This window comes from Excalfactoria chinensis, chromosome 8 (assembly GCF_039878825.1).
Source record: "Excalfactoria chinensis isolate bCotChi1 chromosome 8, bCotChi1.hap2, whole genome shotgun sequence".
Taxonomy (NCBI): Eukaryota; Metazoa; Chordata; class Aves; order Galliformes; family Phasianidae; genus Excalfactoria; species Excalfactoria chinensis.
Genome location: NC_092832.1, coordinates 19353552 through 19367947, shown reverse-complemented (window position 1 = coordinate 19367947; position 14396 = coordinate 19353552). Strand labels below are relative to the sequence as shown.

At 59.4% G+C, this 14396-nt stretch overlaps 3 protein-coding genes across 3 annotated transcripts; 1 reads left to right on the top strand and 2 right to left on the bottom strand.

The window, feature by feature from the left end:
• Nucleotides 1-16: 16 nt before the first annotated feature.
• Nucleotides 17-6858, bottom strand: BTBD19 (BTB domain containing 19). Its single transcript, XM_072343412.1, has 9 exons — nucleotides 6775-6858; nucleotides 4460-5304; nucleotides 3229-3454; nucleotides 2632-2685; nucleotides 1327-1386; nucleotides 787-855; nucleotides 438-569; nucleotides 236-361; nucleotides 17-151 (listed from the first exon to the last, which is right to left on the bottom strand). The coding sequence occupies exons 2-9, from the start codon at nucleotides 4546-4548 to the stop codon at nucleotides 17-19; spliced, it is 891 nt and encodes a 296-aa protein (XP_072199513.1). The 5' UTR covers nucleotides 4549-5304; nucleotides 6775-6858.
• On the top strand, nucleotides 5412-6225 carry DYNLT4 (dynein light chain Tctex-type 4). Its single transcript, XM_072343774.1, has 2 exons — nucleotides 5412-5437; nucleotides 5545-6225. Exon 2 carries the CDS (start codon nucleotides 5554-5556, stop codon nucleotides 6223-6225), a length of 672 nt encoding a protein of 223 aa, XP_072199875.1. The 5' UTR covers nucleotides 5412-5437; nucleotides 5545-5553.
• Nucleotides 6859-6888: 30 nt separating the features above from the next.
• On the bottom strand, nucleotides 6889-13145 carry PLK3 (polo like kinase 3). The gene is made up of 15 exons (XM_072342844.1): nucleotides 12886-13145; nucleotides 12167-12274; nucleotides 11972-12088; nucleotides 11496-11625; nucleotides 11328-11415; nucleotides 10845-10940; nucleotides 10120-10315; nucleotides 9663-9789; nucleotides 9191-9300; nucleotides 8995-9112; nucleotides 8814-8897; nucleotides 8525-8687; nucleotides 8294-8423; nucleotides 7997-8107; nucleotides 6889-7679 (listed from the first exon to the last, which is right to left on the bottom strand). The coding sequence occupies exons 1-15, from the start codon at nucleotides 13045-13047 to the stop codon at nucleotides 7485-7487; spliced, it is 1935 nt and encodes a 644-aa protein (XP_072198945.1). The 5' UTR covers nucleotides 13048-13145; the 3' UTR covers nucleotides 6889-7484.
• Between the last annotated feature and the right edge of the window lie 1251 nt (nucleotides 13146-14396).

Sequence of the window (14396 nt, the reverse complement as noted above, 5' to 3'; positions counted from 1 at the left end):
GTAGGGGGCACAGCCCCTACTTGCTGTGTGGGTCCAGATGGCGGTGGTGGTTGCGGGGCCGTGTGCCGTGCCGGGGCCGACAGAGGTGGGAGGGCACCCCGCTTCCACGCCGCAGTGCATGGGAGCGCCAGGCTGCTGCGATGCTATCGACCTGCACAGAAGGGAACATCAGTGTGGGTACCCCAAACCGGCCCCGTGACATCCCCAAGAAGCAACAGGGCACCCCACAACTCACTGGGATGAGCAGATCACGCTGGTTTTGACTCTCCAGCGTTGCCAGCTCGCTGGGTGCCAGCAAGGGCAGGCGCAGCTCCTGCACGGGCAGAGCGGCCACCTCAGGTACCGGGCGTTCCAGGACGGCCTGTGGGACGTTAGGGATGGATGGTTGGAGCAGACACTGGGGGGTTTTGGGAGCGTGCCCACCATGCTGCACTCACCGAGCTGACGTGTGCCCACTCCCGCACGGCTTGCACCAGGTCCAGCTCATCTGCAGCCAGGTGGTCGCTGCGCAGCACCCGTGCCAGCACCGTGTCGGAGAGCTCATGGAAGCCCCGTGTCCGCATCACTGCCTGCGGGTGCACTGCTTAAACCAGCACCCACCTGCAGCCCTTGCACTTACCCTGCCTGGCACCCCAGCACCTCCCCCAGGCCATCCCCATCTTGGCTTCAGCACCTTCTCCCAGAAAAACATTTGCTCCCTAGCCCCAGTCCCATCATCCCCATGACCCCACTCCCCTGCCCCATGCCGTGGCCCCATTTCCTCCCTGTTTCCCCCTGTAGCCATACCATGGTGTAGCTCTCAATGAATGCCATGCAGTGCTGCTGGAGATCCGCCTGCCCGTAGGTCACTGCAGCCTGTGGGACAGCAGGGACTCCCATGAAGGCCCCCAGGGCAGGAGGGGGTGCACTGTGTATATAATCTCTCACCCCTGCCACAGGAGCACAAGGCAGCGGTCCTACCAAGCAGTCACAGGGCCTCCCAGCTCCTTGTGGGTGGCCCAAGTCTCAGCAGAGTTTTGGGAAACGGCCCCAAAATCCATCCTGGGGAATTCTATCTATCTGGCCCTATGAAGGGGAGCATGATCCTGGGGACATTGCCCTGAGGGGCTGTGGTGGCCGACACCAGTGTGACATTGCCAAGGGACAGGGCAATGGGTGGGAGGAAAGGGAAACCCTGCCCCGTCAGCCAGCTCAGACCCCAGAATAGCAGAGTTATTTTTACCCTCTGTGACGCTCCTTGGGAAGTTGTCACTGGTTTTTCCATAGCCCACACGGGGGACCTGAACACCATCCCCGCTGGCCACATCAGAGCCAGGTGCCACTTACCTGCAGGGCCTCACAGACCTGCTCCACGCTTAGTGTATCCTTAATGAACTCCACACAGAGCTGCAAGGTGAATGGGAGAGTCGGTGGGCAGAGCAAGGGTCTCCCCCACCACCCCCATGATGCTCAGCATCCCCTGAGCCCCCCCCCAGACACAGGAGAACGGATACGGGGTGGAGGTGCCTCCAGGCCCATGGGGTTTTGTAACATATGGGATGAGGGAAGAGGGTTTGTGGCAAAGCATACAGGCTGAGATTAAGTTATGGCAAGAACCTGCAATGATCAAACCCTGGCCAACTGCATATCCTGGGGATAATCACCCAGCTCTGGCTGTGACCCAGTACTGCCATAAGAACACTACTGATGTCCCCCTGTGTGGCTGCTGGGTGACCCCAGCTCTCCCTGCTTGGAGAGGAGCATCTGTGGCTGCAGCCTAAATGCAGGTGGGACACAGCCAGAGGAGCTCCTTCCTGCCCACACCAGATGCCTCCCACACAGGGACATAAGCCACGTGAGGGCAGAGGCAGGTCAGGGCCCTGGGAAACCCAAAGTGATGTGATCTGTGGGGAGGAGCCATCTGCTGGACCAGACGGGCCCTGAGTCACCCTGCAGCTGGGGACAGAGCCAGGGGCTTCCCCAGCCGTCACTTGGTCACTTGATCCCCACCTTCACATACATCTGCTGACGAAGGCAATCGCTCTGGGGATACCCCTGTTGGATGGTGCAGACCCCCAGCTCTACTCCTCACACCTCTGCTGACCTGCTGTCATGGCTGGGGTCTTGCTGAGAGTGTCCTTATGAGATGCGGGGCTGCTCTGGCAGCTCTCACATCCTCAACAAGCTCCTTCCTCACTGTGCTGCTGAGGGAGGGGAAATCCGGCTGTGAGGTGCAGGTCACGCGATAGAACCAGCAGTAATTGAGGAATGGCTCTGGTGACGTGTCCCAGCTGCCCAGAGCTCCCTCCCCTTGTCCTGCTGCCCGTCTGTCTGCCTGACTGCATCTCTAATGGGAGCCTACCAGCTCACACCACTCCATTTTGCTTTCTGCTGCCTCCCCAAGGCCTCCCAGACCACAGCAGCCCCAAAGGGTGATCAGTGTTTCCCAGAGAGGGTCTTTCCCAACAGCATCCTTCTGACACGGCTGGAAGGCATCCAAGGACATTGGGGCTTTCCTACTGCCCTTCATGGGGTGGGAGATGTGCAGCCCTGTGTCCTATCATGGGATTTCCCCAGCTCTGGCTGCACTAGGGTGCTCCTCAGCATGAGGGCACAGAGGACTCACTACTCCAGGTCTAAGCAGGGTCATACCTTGCACAGGTCCTGCAGGCCGTACTCCACCGATGAGGTCAGCACCTCCAGCACCTGTAGAACCACAGAATATCCCAGGCTGGAAGGGACCCACAAGGATCAGAAGCCAACTCGTGGCTCCACAGCGAGCCACTCAAATCCTGTGTCTGAGAGCACTGTCCAAATGTCCCTTGAACTCTGGCAGCACGGGGCCATGACCACCGCCATGGGGAGCCTGTTCCACACCCACCACCCTCTGCTGCAGAACACTTTCCTGATATCCCAGCACATGCGTGTGTGTAAAGTTTATATATATATGCTGGGCAGAGCAGCTCAGGGACCACAGGGGTGCACCCCTCTTCTTCTATGAAGGCTCTGGGCTAGGAGTGTTTGGGAGAGGGGTTGCTGCAAGACAGGACAAAAATGGAGCTCCCCCTTTCTGATATCCCCATCCAACACTCCCGGCTTGTCCCAAGGCACATGGGGAACATGGTGCTCTGGACACCTCACAGTGCCGAGCTGAGGCTCCACACACTCATTGCATGGATGGTCTCCCTAGGAGCAACAAAGCTCCCCTTCACCCATTAATCCCCCCATGCACCCCCCATCCCCACTCACAATGTGGCTGTTGAGGGTGACGCTGTTAGTGTAGAGGAACTCGATGACAGCTAGGAAGACTTCCGGCTGTACGTTGCCCAGGACGAAGGGTCCCTGGGGTGGGATGTTGCTGGGAGGGTCCTCATTGCTTGTCAGCATCCCCCGGAACGCCTGGCAGCGGCATGCCAGCACACAGCGATGTGCAAACACCTGCTGCTGCTCCCGGCCCACCACAAATGTCACATCACTGCTGGGGAGAGGGGACCATGAAGGACAGGGAGGACGCAGCCCCAGGGCTGGGACAGGGCGGTAGGTTCGCTGGGGAGTGGGTTTATTGTGGGCCATGGGGTCCCACTGCCTCCCTAGTTCCCCCAGCCCTACAGTCTTTGTGCACTGTGCTGGCTTCATTCCTGCTGTCTCCCTGTCCCCTGTTCTGCTCTTCTCCAGTCCCAGTAGGGCAGCAAACCTGACCCTCATGGTGCCCCACTGCAGGCGAGCAGAGCCCTATGAGTCCTTCATAAAACCAGCAGCAGAGTGGACTGAATAAACTTCTCCATGGTTGCAGTCTATGGGGCAAGAAGGAGGAAATGGACCACAGGGTGCAAAGTGAGCCATGGAACAGAGGTTACAAGCCACAAGGTGCAAGATCTGGGTGCGGGATACAGGAGGGAGGAAGGTTGGCAGGTGCAGGGTGCAGATTTCAGGTTGCAGGGTGCAGATTTCAGGTTGCAGGGTGCAGAAGGAAGGCTGGCAGATGCAGAGTGCAGATTTCAGGTTGCAGAATGCGGTACGAAAGGCTGCATGGTGGAGGATGGGGGCTGGGGATGGCCTGAACCCCTCAGCCACTTCCCTGGAACTGGGGTCAGTGGGGTTTTCACTGGGATATCTCTTCTGGGTGGCCAAGACTTCAGCCGGGATGGGGATTTCCTGTGATAACGCCGATGTTTCTGCCAGGCTTCTGCATGAGTCAGGCAAAATGGACCACACAAGTTGGCCACACAGCTCACCTCCGGGCAGGAACACGACCAGGTCCCCTGTAGGGCTGTCCCCCTCCCCACAGCCATGGGGTGACAGCAGAGATGGCAAGAGGAAGCACGGCTGAAGCCAGGATGGAGAAAGCAGATACAGGAGGGGGGAATGGCACAAAAGCCGTGCAGAAGCCATGCGCGTCCCATGGGCTGCAAGGAGCTTCCCAGCGGAAGGCCTGGGCATGCTGGAGGGGAAGATGGCGGCCCCCCGGCCTTCCCCTCACCTGAACTGGGGGTTGTTGACCAGGGAGCGGAGGGCAGCGGTGAAGGCGGCCGCCTCGCCATGCAGCCGGGCCGAGCAGGAGCGGGCCATGGGGAGAATGGAGGAGGAGAAAGACGGGGAGGAGGCAAGCCTGGGGAGGAGGCCGCAGCGTCACAGCCCATTGCTAGGGAAACAGGCGGGCGGCTGGGAGAGCAGCGGGGGCCGGATGAAGGGGAGGCAAGCAGGGAAGGAAGCATGGAAGCCCACCCTTGAGTGTGCTCTGCAGCCCTTGGGTCTGTGTAGGAAAGCGGTGAATGCAAGCAGAATGAAAGGACAGCCAGCCCCCAGGAGCAGAGTCCAGCTGCCGGCATGCTTGGCAGCTCCAGCCAGCAGCGAGCTATAAATACCTCCGCCTGCAGATAGATACACAAAGGCCGTCTCCACTTTCCCCAAATAGATCTGCAGTCGGGGCAGACAAAGGCGCATTGATGGGGCAGCCGGGACGTACCAGCTGGGCTGGGCTCCGTGCAGGGAGAAAACACCATTCGGGTTCCAGCCAGAGCTGCCCCAACTCGGGGCACGGGTGCAGCAGGACCCATAGCACAACATGGGGCTCGGCTGCCCCACTGCTGTGCTCAGTGGGTGCCCAACCCTGTGTGTCCTGGGAGAAGTGGTGCTCGGGGATGAAACCCGGGGGGAAAACACCAAACCTTTGTGCAGCTCACAGTGGGGTTCAAGCAGCTTTTCTCCATCCATTGCATTGGATGCTCACAAGGTGTTTATTTGGGGTGTTCAGGAGGAGAAGCCAGTATCGCAGGGTGCTGTGTCCTCAGTCTGGCTGCGGTCCAGGCTGCAGCTGGCAGCGAGCTGTGGGGGAAATGGGACAATGGGGTTGTGCAGGCAGCAGGAAACAAAGAGTTACGGTGCCACAGGGAGTTTCAGTGTCACGTAGCAACCCTTCACGCTCCAGGAGCTCAACAAGCTGCAGCTCAGGGGACAGGTGGGTTCTGGGCAGCCGAGGGGTGAGTGGGGGTAAAGGATTCAGGGGGGCTGGAGGAGGGGCTGCTTGCCCAGGGCAAAGGTCTCAGTGATTTTCCTCCCCTGCAGCCTGCCCGTATGGCTGAGCACCCATCCATGGACCTGGCACCATGCACACAGCTGATGGCTGCAGATGGCACTGAAGCCCCTCATCCCCGAGCCGCCCGCCGCGGCTCCAACCCCACAGCCCGGGGACCTGAGGAAGGCAAAGCCCCACAGCTGCTCTCCCGCCGCAGCTCCGTGCTCAGCACCCTGCTGGGCCCTCCCGGCAGCCGCCGCAGCTCTCTGGGGGCAGCCCCAGGGGGCAAGAAGTGCTCCGTAGGGCCCTGGCTCCTTCACAGCCGCGTGAGTTTCTCAGGGCTCCCACTTTTCCAACCCATTCCAGAGACCCACCTGGAAAACACCTACAGGATGGGGCCAGAGGAAGGCTGCAGGTTCAATGCAGGGAGGGTGCAGCGGGTGCTGGAGGGAGCCCTGGCCGGGGTGCTGGGGGGCACAGCCTACAGCCCCCAGGGCAGTGTGCTGCTGGTGCAGAGCCTGGCTGAGCTGCTGAGGAGCCGGGCAAAGGAGGTGGTGCCACCCCGCTACAAGCTGGTGTGCCATGTGCTGCTGGGCCAGCACAGCCAGCAGAGCATGCTGGTGGCCAGCCGGGCACTCTGGGACCCTAAAAGCGATAGCTTTGCCTCTGCTTCTTTCCGTAATGCCTCACTCTTTGCTGTTGCCACAGTGCATGGGGTTTACTTTGAGTAGAGGTCACTCCACCTGCAAGCCTTACAGGGCTAGTGCAAATAAATATCTTTGCATTAGTCCTGACTTCAACTGTGTAGACTTAATAGTAGTGCAGGTAGGGAGGAGCAAGGCAGGGATGCTTTGGTGCCCCTGGGTTTGGTAGGCACACTGCAGCCTCCCCTGTCACTGCTTGCAAGAAGACCCAAGCTGCAGAAACCACAACTCCAAGTTTGGATTCTGCTTCTTCATCCCAGAGGTCAGTGCAGGCAGCCACTGAGCAGCCCAGCCCCTTTCCCACACTGCAGGCTGCTCCCAGGAAGAGATGGCAGCAGGGCAGGAGGTGATAGATCATGTTCAAAGCAAGGCTGCAGAGCAGGATTAAGTCCCTTCTCTTTCCTGGCTTCACTCCCAGCTCACATCCCATTGCATCAGGCAGTGCAGAACATCCCACAGCCCTCGGTTGGGAGCCACTCCCCCTGCTTTTCTTCCCAGTCCCAACCTCAGCATCCAGACCCCATATCAGATCCCACAGCCTTGCCCACTCCCACCACTCCCCCTCAGGTCCCTCACCTTAACAGCACTAGGCTCACCAGAAGCAGCCCTGGACGCTCTGCTCCACAGCCTTGAGAAACCACAAACATTTTATGACCTAAAACCCAACACCAAACAATATGAGAACAGATTGCCTTTACACAAATAAGGTTTTAATGAGGTAAGTCAGGGACAGGGGAGCTGCACATGGACAGACCAAGAAGAAAATAAATAAATTCCATATAAATAAGACACATAAATAATCCCACCTGGCAGAGACTGCCTTGAAACAGGAAACCTGCCCTTAGCTTACAGCCATACAAGGGCTTCTTGAGGCAAGCCCACAGATCCCTTTCCCCTGTCCTCTACCAAACCTCAAGTTGTACCAGACGATTCAAAACTGGGGGGCAGCCGGAGCCCAGCTCAGCCCCCTCCCTAGTGTAGGGGTTGTGGAATGGCACAAGTCAACTCATGCAGCCTTGGCAGGGCAGGCATCACCCTACACCCCTGTCAGTCCCTTGGAGGGCATCTGCTCTACCCTGCAGCACCAAGCCTTGAGCTCATGGCCATGCAGAGGGAAAGACAGTGATTGCCTACAGCCAGGGAGCAGCATGGATGTCCAGACCCACTGCCAGAGCCACATCCACATGTCTTAGATCAGAGTCCAACTGAGCACCACAACACCTCCCATCCCACGGGAGGGCAAGAGGAGACCCTCTACGTCCTGAGAAGGTCTCCAAAGCCCCACGCTAGGCATCAGCCCACTCCTGGAGGAGCTTGAGGATGTATCGGAGGCAGTGCTGGAGCTCAGGCGAGCAGCCCAGCTCCTGGATGCTGCACAGCTTGTAGGTGTAGGAATTACGCTCCCTGTTGATGTAGGTGACAAGGCATGAACGGTCAGGCTTGCTGATGATCACCTTGGTGTGGTCATTGTAGAAGTTCACCTGGGAGACAGGTGGGGCTCAGTTTAACTCACACCTCCTGCAGCACGGCTGCATCCCAGCTCCCACCACACTTCCTGCCTCAACCTGCTCCTCCTCCCCAACCTGCCCAGGAGCAACCCCACAGCAGGAATGCACTGGGGCACCTGACCAAAGTGTCATGCCTCCCAGGGGACCGGATAGGCTGTGACACCAGAGCAGCACCCACCCCCTCAGATGGGTCTCCATATTCAGGCTGCGGTGGTCAAGATCTAACCCAGTGCAGGAGATCCCTGCTGGCTTCTTCCCCATAGGGGCTGGGGCATCCCCACTGCACATACCTGAAGGGTGCCATTGCTAAAAAGCATGAGCAAGGCCTGGTCAGTCTTCACCCACTGCAGGAGGAGCAGGGCTGGCTGTCCAAGGTCATCTATGCTAGGCAAATCACCTCCCTTAGAGAGAAAGGTCTGCATAAGTCACTGGTCCCACATTGTCACAAGGCCATGCATGGCCAAATCACAACAAACACCACTGGGGTCTCTGCTAGCAGGACACAGCCCCCTGGAAGCCTGCCTGCCTGGCCATACTTGCATGGCACAATCGTGTCCCAGTGTCCAACCCAGCATCCCAGCACTCACCTTCATGAGATGCTGCTCCATGTAGGATGCAAAATAGCGCAAGACGCTCATCTGTCCACGCAGCTGCTCAGGAACAGCCGACACAGGGAATGCAAAGTGCTTGCTGTTGGTTGGGTTGTAATGCACTGTCCTGGTGGAGAACAGAACATGAGTTTCAAGGCTACCCAGCACCAAACCACCCTGGGGCACAGCCTCTCCCCACCCCCTCCTACCCACAGAGGCACTGCTTACTTGTGGTTGGGGGACAGCATCATGTGCGTGCCGTTGTTGAAGAGGACCCCAATGCTGTGGTTGGAGAGCTGGTAGCCGAAGCCATACTTGTTGGAATAGTCCACCCACTTGCTCACCCAGACAAACTGTTCATGTCGGGCCAGGGAAGCCGGGTTTCTCTCCGCTGGTAGAGAGGAGCAGAGTGAGCAGAGTAGGTAACCCCTCCCCAGCTCCCTGCCCTAGGGTCAGGCTGTATTAGGGGTAACAAAGCAACACCCATGCCCACATCCCACCAGCGCAGCAGGTTTACCTGGGGGCATGCAGGAGAGACAGCTGCGCAGGAGCTGCACAGCAGACTCGATGATGGCAGAGGTGGTGATGCAGTCTTCAAAGGCTACGGAATGGAAGATGATAGGCCGTGAGTCAGCTGGCCCCGCTATCAGTCAGGGCAGGGCAGGAAGCCTGTGCTGGGACAAGGAAGAGCTGCTCACCCTCACAGCTGCTGGCCATGGTCCCACGGACAGAGGGGGACGTGGACTTGCGGGACGTCTCCTCCACCAGCGTCTCCACAGGGCTGGAGCCGGCACTGCGGCAGGACACAGGGGTGGCCTGGGGGGGGGAACCTGATGTTAGCACCACGCTGCCGACCCCCACCAGGAACACGCAGGGACCTGGGGCTGCTCTCACCTCATTCCCCTCCACTGCCTTGCAGCTCATCTGCCTGCAGATGGATGTCTTCACCAGCCCAGTGACCAGCTTGGAGATGTCATCCTTGTCCTCCAGAGAGCCCTTCTTGGCTGAGGAGAGAGCACACCATGAGTGTATTACATAAAATAGGGACATCTGGGCACCCCCTTCTCCCACCCCACAGCACAGCCCATGGGGTGAGGATGGTGTCAGGCTGCTGCCTCCCACTTTCACTTCCCCATTCTCATGGGACACGGGCTGCCCAGGAGGAACTGCCCAACGGGTTGCAGCACATCATCTGCTCACTGGGTGCACACCCCAGCAGGCCACCAGCACCGGAAGGGCAGGGACAAGTCAGCAGGTGCTGGCCCCGGGTAGGGGGACATAGAGACCCACCCCAAGTGTCTCTAGAGAACAGGACATACACCTCCATGGGTAAAAGGGTCACCTGAAGGCTTTTGAATACACTCACCCTTAGGTTTCTTCTTCCTAAAGAGCGTCTTGGTGACTTTAGCAAACAGACTCTTGGCTGGGTTGGGGGCACACAGCTCTGGAGCCATCACACAGCTGCTGGGAGGGAGCTTCTCGGGTGTGTAACCCTGCAGGGAGGTCACGGCAGAAGGTTGATTTCCATAACCCATGCGAAGCAGCTGCCCTGAGCTGACCGCAGCCCTCCTGATAACAGCTTGCATTTCCGACCAGCCTTGGCTCTGGGCCTGGCATTGGGTATCAGCCCTATGAGATATCCTATGCAATAGGGCAGCAGGGAGCACAGGTGATCCTTCGAATCCTCTGCTGGCATTTAGGCAGCACAGCAGTTGCTTTCTTTCTTAAAAGGCACTCAAGGACATCACCCCAGACTCCGTGCCAGCAGCAGCCCAGCCCCAAAGCCTCATCCCATGGTCATAGCAGGACTCCTCCGTACTCACCTTGAAGAACTCATGGTCCAAGATCTCATCGAGTGTGAGGCGGTCCTGGGGGTTGCGCTTGAGGATGCCAGCAATGAGGTGCCTGGCAGGCAGCGAGAGGAAGGTGGGCAGGATGTAGTCCACTTGCTTGATGTACCTATAGGTCTCCTTCAGGTCCAGGGTCTCAAAGGGAGGGTTCCCACACAGCAAGGTGTACCTGGGAGGGGACACACGTGCCACTGTCATCCTCCCTCTGGGTTTGTGACTCAGCAGCACTCGGAGCAAGGAAATTACCGGCGTTCAGCTGCCACACCTGGCTGGGAACACCATTTCCAACCTGGGCACATCCGGCCACGCTTCCTCCTAGCAACTGTTTGGGGCAGCAGATGAGGAATGTGGGGGCTGGGGACAGCTCTGCTGCCCTGCCCCGCTGTGAGAAGCCGTGCAGGAAGCCTGCAGGCTGCAAGGGGCTCGGGTCACTGAGGTGATCGCTCCCCATACAAACAAGCCAGCAGCTGCCACCAACCACCAATACTTTCCACTGTTTACAACACTCAGAGTGTGACGAACACCTAGCAGCAGAGCTCAGCACAGCACAGCCTGCTGCTTGCAGCTCTCAGCCTCCAAGCACTGTCACAAAGCAGGGTCCTCTCCTCCCTCTGCCTTTTGGCAAGAGGCAAAAATGCCACGGGACCTCCTCCTTGGGGCACCCCAGAGCCCTGCCTGCCCCTTCCCCATGTACTTACATGACGCAGCCCAGCGACCACACGTCTGACTCGGGGCCGTGCCCCTGCCGCAACAGCACCTCAGGGGCCAGGTAGTTTGGGGTCCCACATATTGTCCTGTGGGCAGACACTGGGTAAGGAGCACGCTCTTATCCTCCCACTTTCCTGAGTGGGAGACCCGCTGGCAGCCTGTTTCCAACCCCCCACCACCGACACTGAGCTCTCCCCAGCTCCCAGGGCTCAGCAGCAGCTGCTCCCAGCAAGCTGCTGGGAATAACTTGTCCTAGACACAGCACGGAACAGGGCCTTTGTGTCCCAGCCTGTGCACCCGGCCAGCACAATGGCCATAGCAAGCGCATTGTTCTCCCTGCAGGCTGCAGGCACGCTCCGGAGGAGCCACAAAGCCCCCAGCCCCCTCTCCTTGTCTGCAGCTGGGGCCCTGAGTTCCGCCCCCACCCCATAACCCAGGGAGCCATAGGAAGATGATGAAAGCCCCAGGCTTACTTCTTCTTCTGGTCAGAGGCATCCTGGTACGCAGCCAGCCCAAAGTCCCCCACTTTCAGCTCCATGTTCTCATTGATGAAGAAGTTGCCTGTGAGACAAAGGGCAATGTATTGCTGTTGACCCTTGCAGGACAGCCCCACACCACTCCATCCATGCTGTACCACTCACCCAATTTAAGGTCCCGGTGCAGGATGCCCTTCAGGTGGAGGTATTTGAGGCCTGAGATGATTTGTTTGAGGTAATAGCGCACTTCGGGCTCCAGCAGAGTGTGGCGGGCCTTCCAGATGTGGGCCAGTGACTGTGGGGGGGAAAAGAAGTCAGTATGGTGTTGGGGGGGGGGCACATGGAGCAAGTAGGGGCAGTCCTTCCAGGAATTGCATAAAGTCACTGTGCTGAGCTCACTGAGCTCCTTGCAAGGTTGAGGCTGTTCAGCACCATCACGGGAACCCTTGGATTTATGGGCCCACACTGGGGCTCCAGGCCACCAACAGGCAGCTGAAGAAGAACTCACAACCTGTGGTGCCCCCAGTACCATAAAGAAACACACAGCGCAACCAGGCAGGACTGGCTGAGGAGTGGGAAAGAAGCAGAGCACTAACATGGCACCTCAGGACCCAGAACATGGGGGCTGCCCCAGCCCTCACCTTCCGACTGCAGTGCTCCAAGAAGATATAGATGCTCTCTGCATCCTCAAAATAGTGGGAGAACTTGACAATGTGCTTGTGGTGCAAGTCACGGTGCAGCTCGATCTCATTGGTGATCTGGAAGGGAGCAGTAGATGTGAACAACACAGGACACCCCAACACACCCCCCTGCTCCTCACCAGCACTAACACCCACCTTCTCCCGTTGGTGGGGTTTAGCCACCCGGCTGTGAGGGATGACCTTCACGGCATAGGTTTTGTTGCTGGAGAGGTCTGTCATCTCATAACATCGTGCAAAGCCGCCCTGTGAGAGGAAAGGCACACAAGGACGGGTGAGAGGCAGCCTTCCTCCTCCTCACTGCTGGGTCATCCACTAAGATCTGAACCGCGATGCTCTCAAATAGGGATTTTTCTCAACACGGTTCCTGTAAAACCTCCACGAGGTTTGTTCTCCCACCGCCCCCCTCCGGAATCTTTCCCGATGACGGCTCACCCGGAAAGCCCTACACAAGGCGGGGGGGGGGGGGGAGCGGAGGCTACCGAGAGCGGCACGCCGGAGACAGGTTTTTCCTGCCGTGATGTCAGCCCCGAATCTGCACACTCAGCTGCCGGGCCGGGCCGGGAACAGGCAGCCGCCTCCCACACACGGCTCGCAGCGGGAGGAAAAGTTGCGTGTGCCGCAGCGGCCCTGGGAAGCGGGGTGGGAACCAGCGGCCCACGCACGGCCCCGCGGGGCGACCCGAAACCGATGTGCGCCGCGATAGATAGGCGGGGGCCGGCCCGGCTGATCCACCGCTCCCGGAGCTCTCAAACGGACGGGCCTCGTTCAGCCTCCACCATCCGAACCGGGCGGTGGTTCCCGGTCACATCGAATCGCGGCACACCCCCCTCACAGCCCCCTATCCCGATCGGTACCTTTCCCAGCAGGCGGCCCTTGCAGTAGGAGCGGCCGGAGAGCGGGTCCGTGATGATGCGGGTGGGTTCAGCCGGCCGGGCCGACGGCGGTGCCGGGTTGGGAGCGGGCGGTGCGGGGAGGCAGGTGGAGAGGAGCGGGGGGAAGAAGCCGGCGTGCTCCATGGCTGCTGCTGCTGCTCCTCCGCCGCCACCGCCGCGCCCCGCACACGTGGCCCGCAGCCACCGCGCGCTGTCGTTACCGCGCCGGGGATCCCGCCCGGCTTTATCAATGGGCGCGATGACGTCACCCGCACGGCCACGCCCTCTCCGGCCTGTCTCGGTCACGCCCCGTCCGCGTTCTTAAAGGGCCAGCGGCACACAGCAACGTGGGCGGTGCGTGGCCATCGCGGGGCGCGTGGAACCCCCCTCCTCATATGCATCGGGGTGGAATTACAGAGCCGTATATTGGCTACGGGTCTTGACCTCTTGACTGCATTGCCCAGAGCCCCACCTCACACTGTGGGAAAGGGGCACCGCCCACTCAAGGCAGGGCACTGGAGACATGGGACAGTGGAAGGAGGAGGTGGGCTGTGCAGACACACTGTCCCTCAGGTAAACACCCTGCTGGTATGCTTTGCCCTGGCCTGTGCACAGCCCTGCGCCCCAGTGGCTTTCAGGCCACTTAAGACAGTCACAAAGCCAATTCAGGGCCAACAGCGGCCAGTTCAGGATGGGGACACCCATTCTCACCCCCCAGCTCTTGGGTACCATGGGCCCAAATTTGACTGTGCTGACCCCATGCACACTGGTGACTCTCAGGGCAGTGTGTCACCAAGGTGTTATTCTGTAATGGCCCTGAGGAGGACACATCCCTGTGTCACCCAGAATAGGCCAAGAAGGAATGTGGGGCAACAGGAGAGGCCGGAAACCTGTGTACCCTCCATCTTGGGTCAGCAGTGTTGCAAAAAGCCCCTGTAAAACAGATCCCACTGCTGCTCCCCTGCTCAGGGGGACCATGTGCACGTCCCTTGTGTCATGCCTCAGTTTCCCCTCTGCTCCCTTGAGGCAGTTCAGGGTTCCACACACTGATGCCTGTTGTGCTCCCAAGCTGAAGGTTTGACACGATCAGTTCTGCACAACCAGTGCCCTGCATCCTTCAGGGTTCAGCAGCCAGGCCAAGCAAACCCACCTTGGGGGGCAGAGTTGAAGGGATTTGAATCTGCTCACTTTTCTCTCAGGTTTCAACCTTTCGCAGAGGAAACACGTGCCCACGCTCTGCCTGGCAACAAACAAGTGTTCTCCCTTTGGGGAAACAGATGGTTTCCACCAGGGCCCCAGGGCTCCCTGTGTGCAGTGGCGTCACGGGGCACCTCTGGTTTTCCGACAGAGGCCCCAGCATGGGGATCCCCAGGCGGAGCCTTTGGTGGCAGCACGGGGGCGGGGGCACCCAGGGGTGCAGGGAGGCCCCAGGGCCCTGCAGGGAACGACTGCGGGGTCTCCTGCTGAGAGCCACAGCTCCAGGTGGGCTCAGA

What these genes read in the sequence shown, in the direction of transcription:
- DYNLT4 (XM_072343774.1), top strand. Translation starts at nt 5,554, where the DNA reads ATGGCTGAGCACCCATCCATGGACCTGGCACCATGCACACAGCTGATG.
- BTBD19 (XM_072343412.1), bottom strand. Translation starts at nt 4,548, where the DNA reads ATGGCCCGCTCCTGCTCGGCCCGGCTGCATGGCGAGGCGGCCGCCTTC. An exon ending in GTCAACAACCCCCAGTTCAG is followed by an intron (nt 3,455 to 4,459) that starts GTGAGGGGAAGG and finishes TCTCCCCAGCAG; the next exon opens with TGATGTGACATTTGTGGTGG. An exon ending in AGGTCTGTGAGGCCCTGCAG is followed by an intron (nt 856 to 1,326) that starts GTAAGTGGCACC and finishes GCTGTCCCACAG; the next exon opens with GCTGCAGTGACCTACGGGCA.
- PLK3 (XM_072342844.1), bottom strand. Translation starts at nt 13,047, where the DNA reads ATGGAGCACGCCGGCTTCTTCCCCCCGCTCCTCTCCACCTGCCTCCCC. An exon ending in TGGAGCACTGCAGTCGGAAG is followed by an intron (nt 11,626 to 11,971) that starts GTGAGGGCTGGG and finishes TCCCCCCCACAG; the next exon opens with TCACTGGCCCACATCTGGAA. An exon ending in TGGTCGCTGGGCTGCGTCAT is followed by an intron (nt 10,316 to 10,844) that starts GTAAGTACATGG and finishes GTCCCCTCCCAG; the next exon opens with GTACACCTTGCTGTGTGGGA.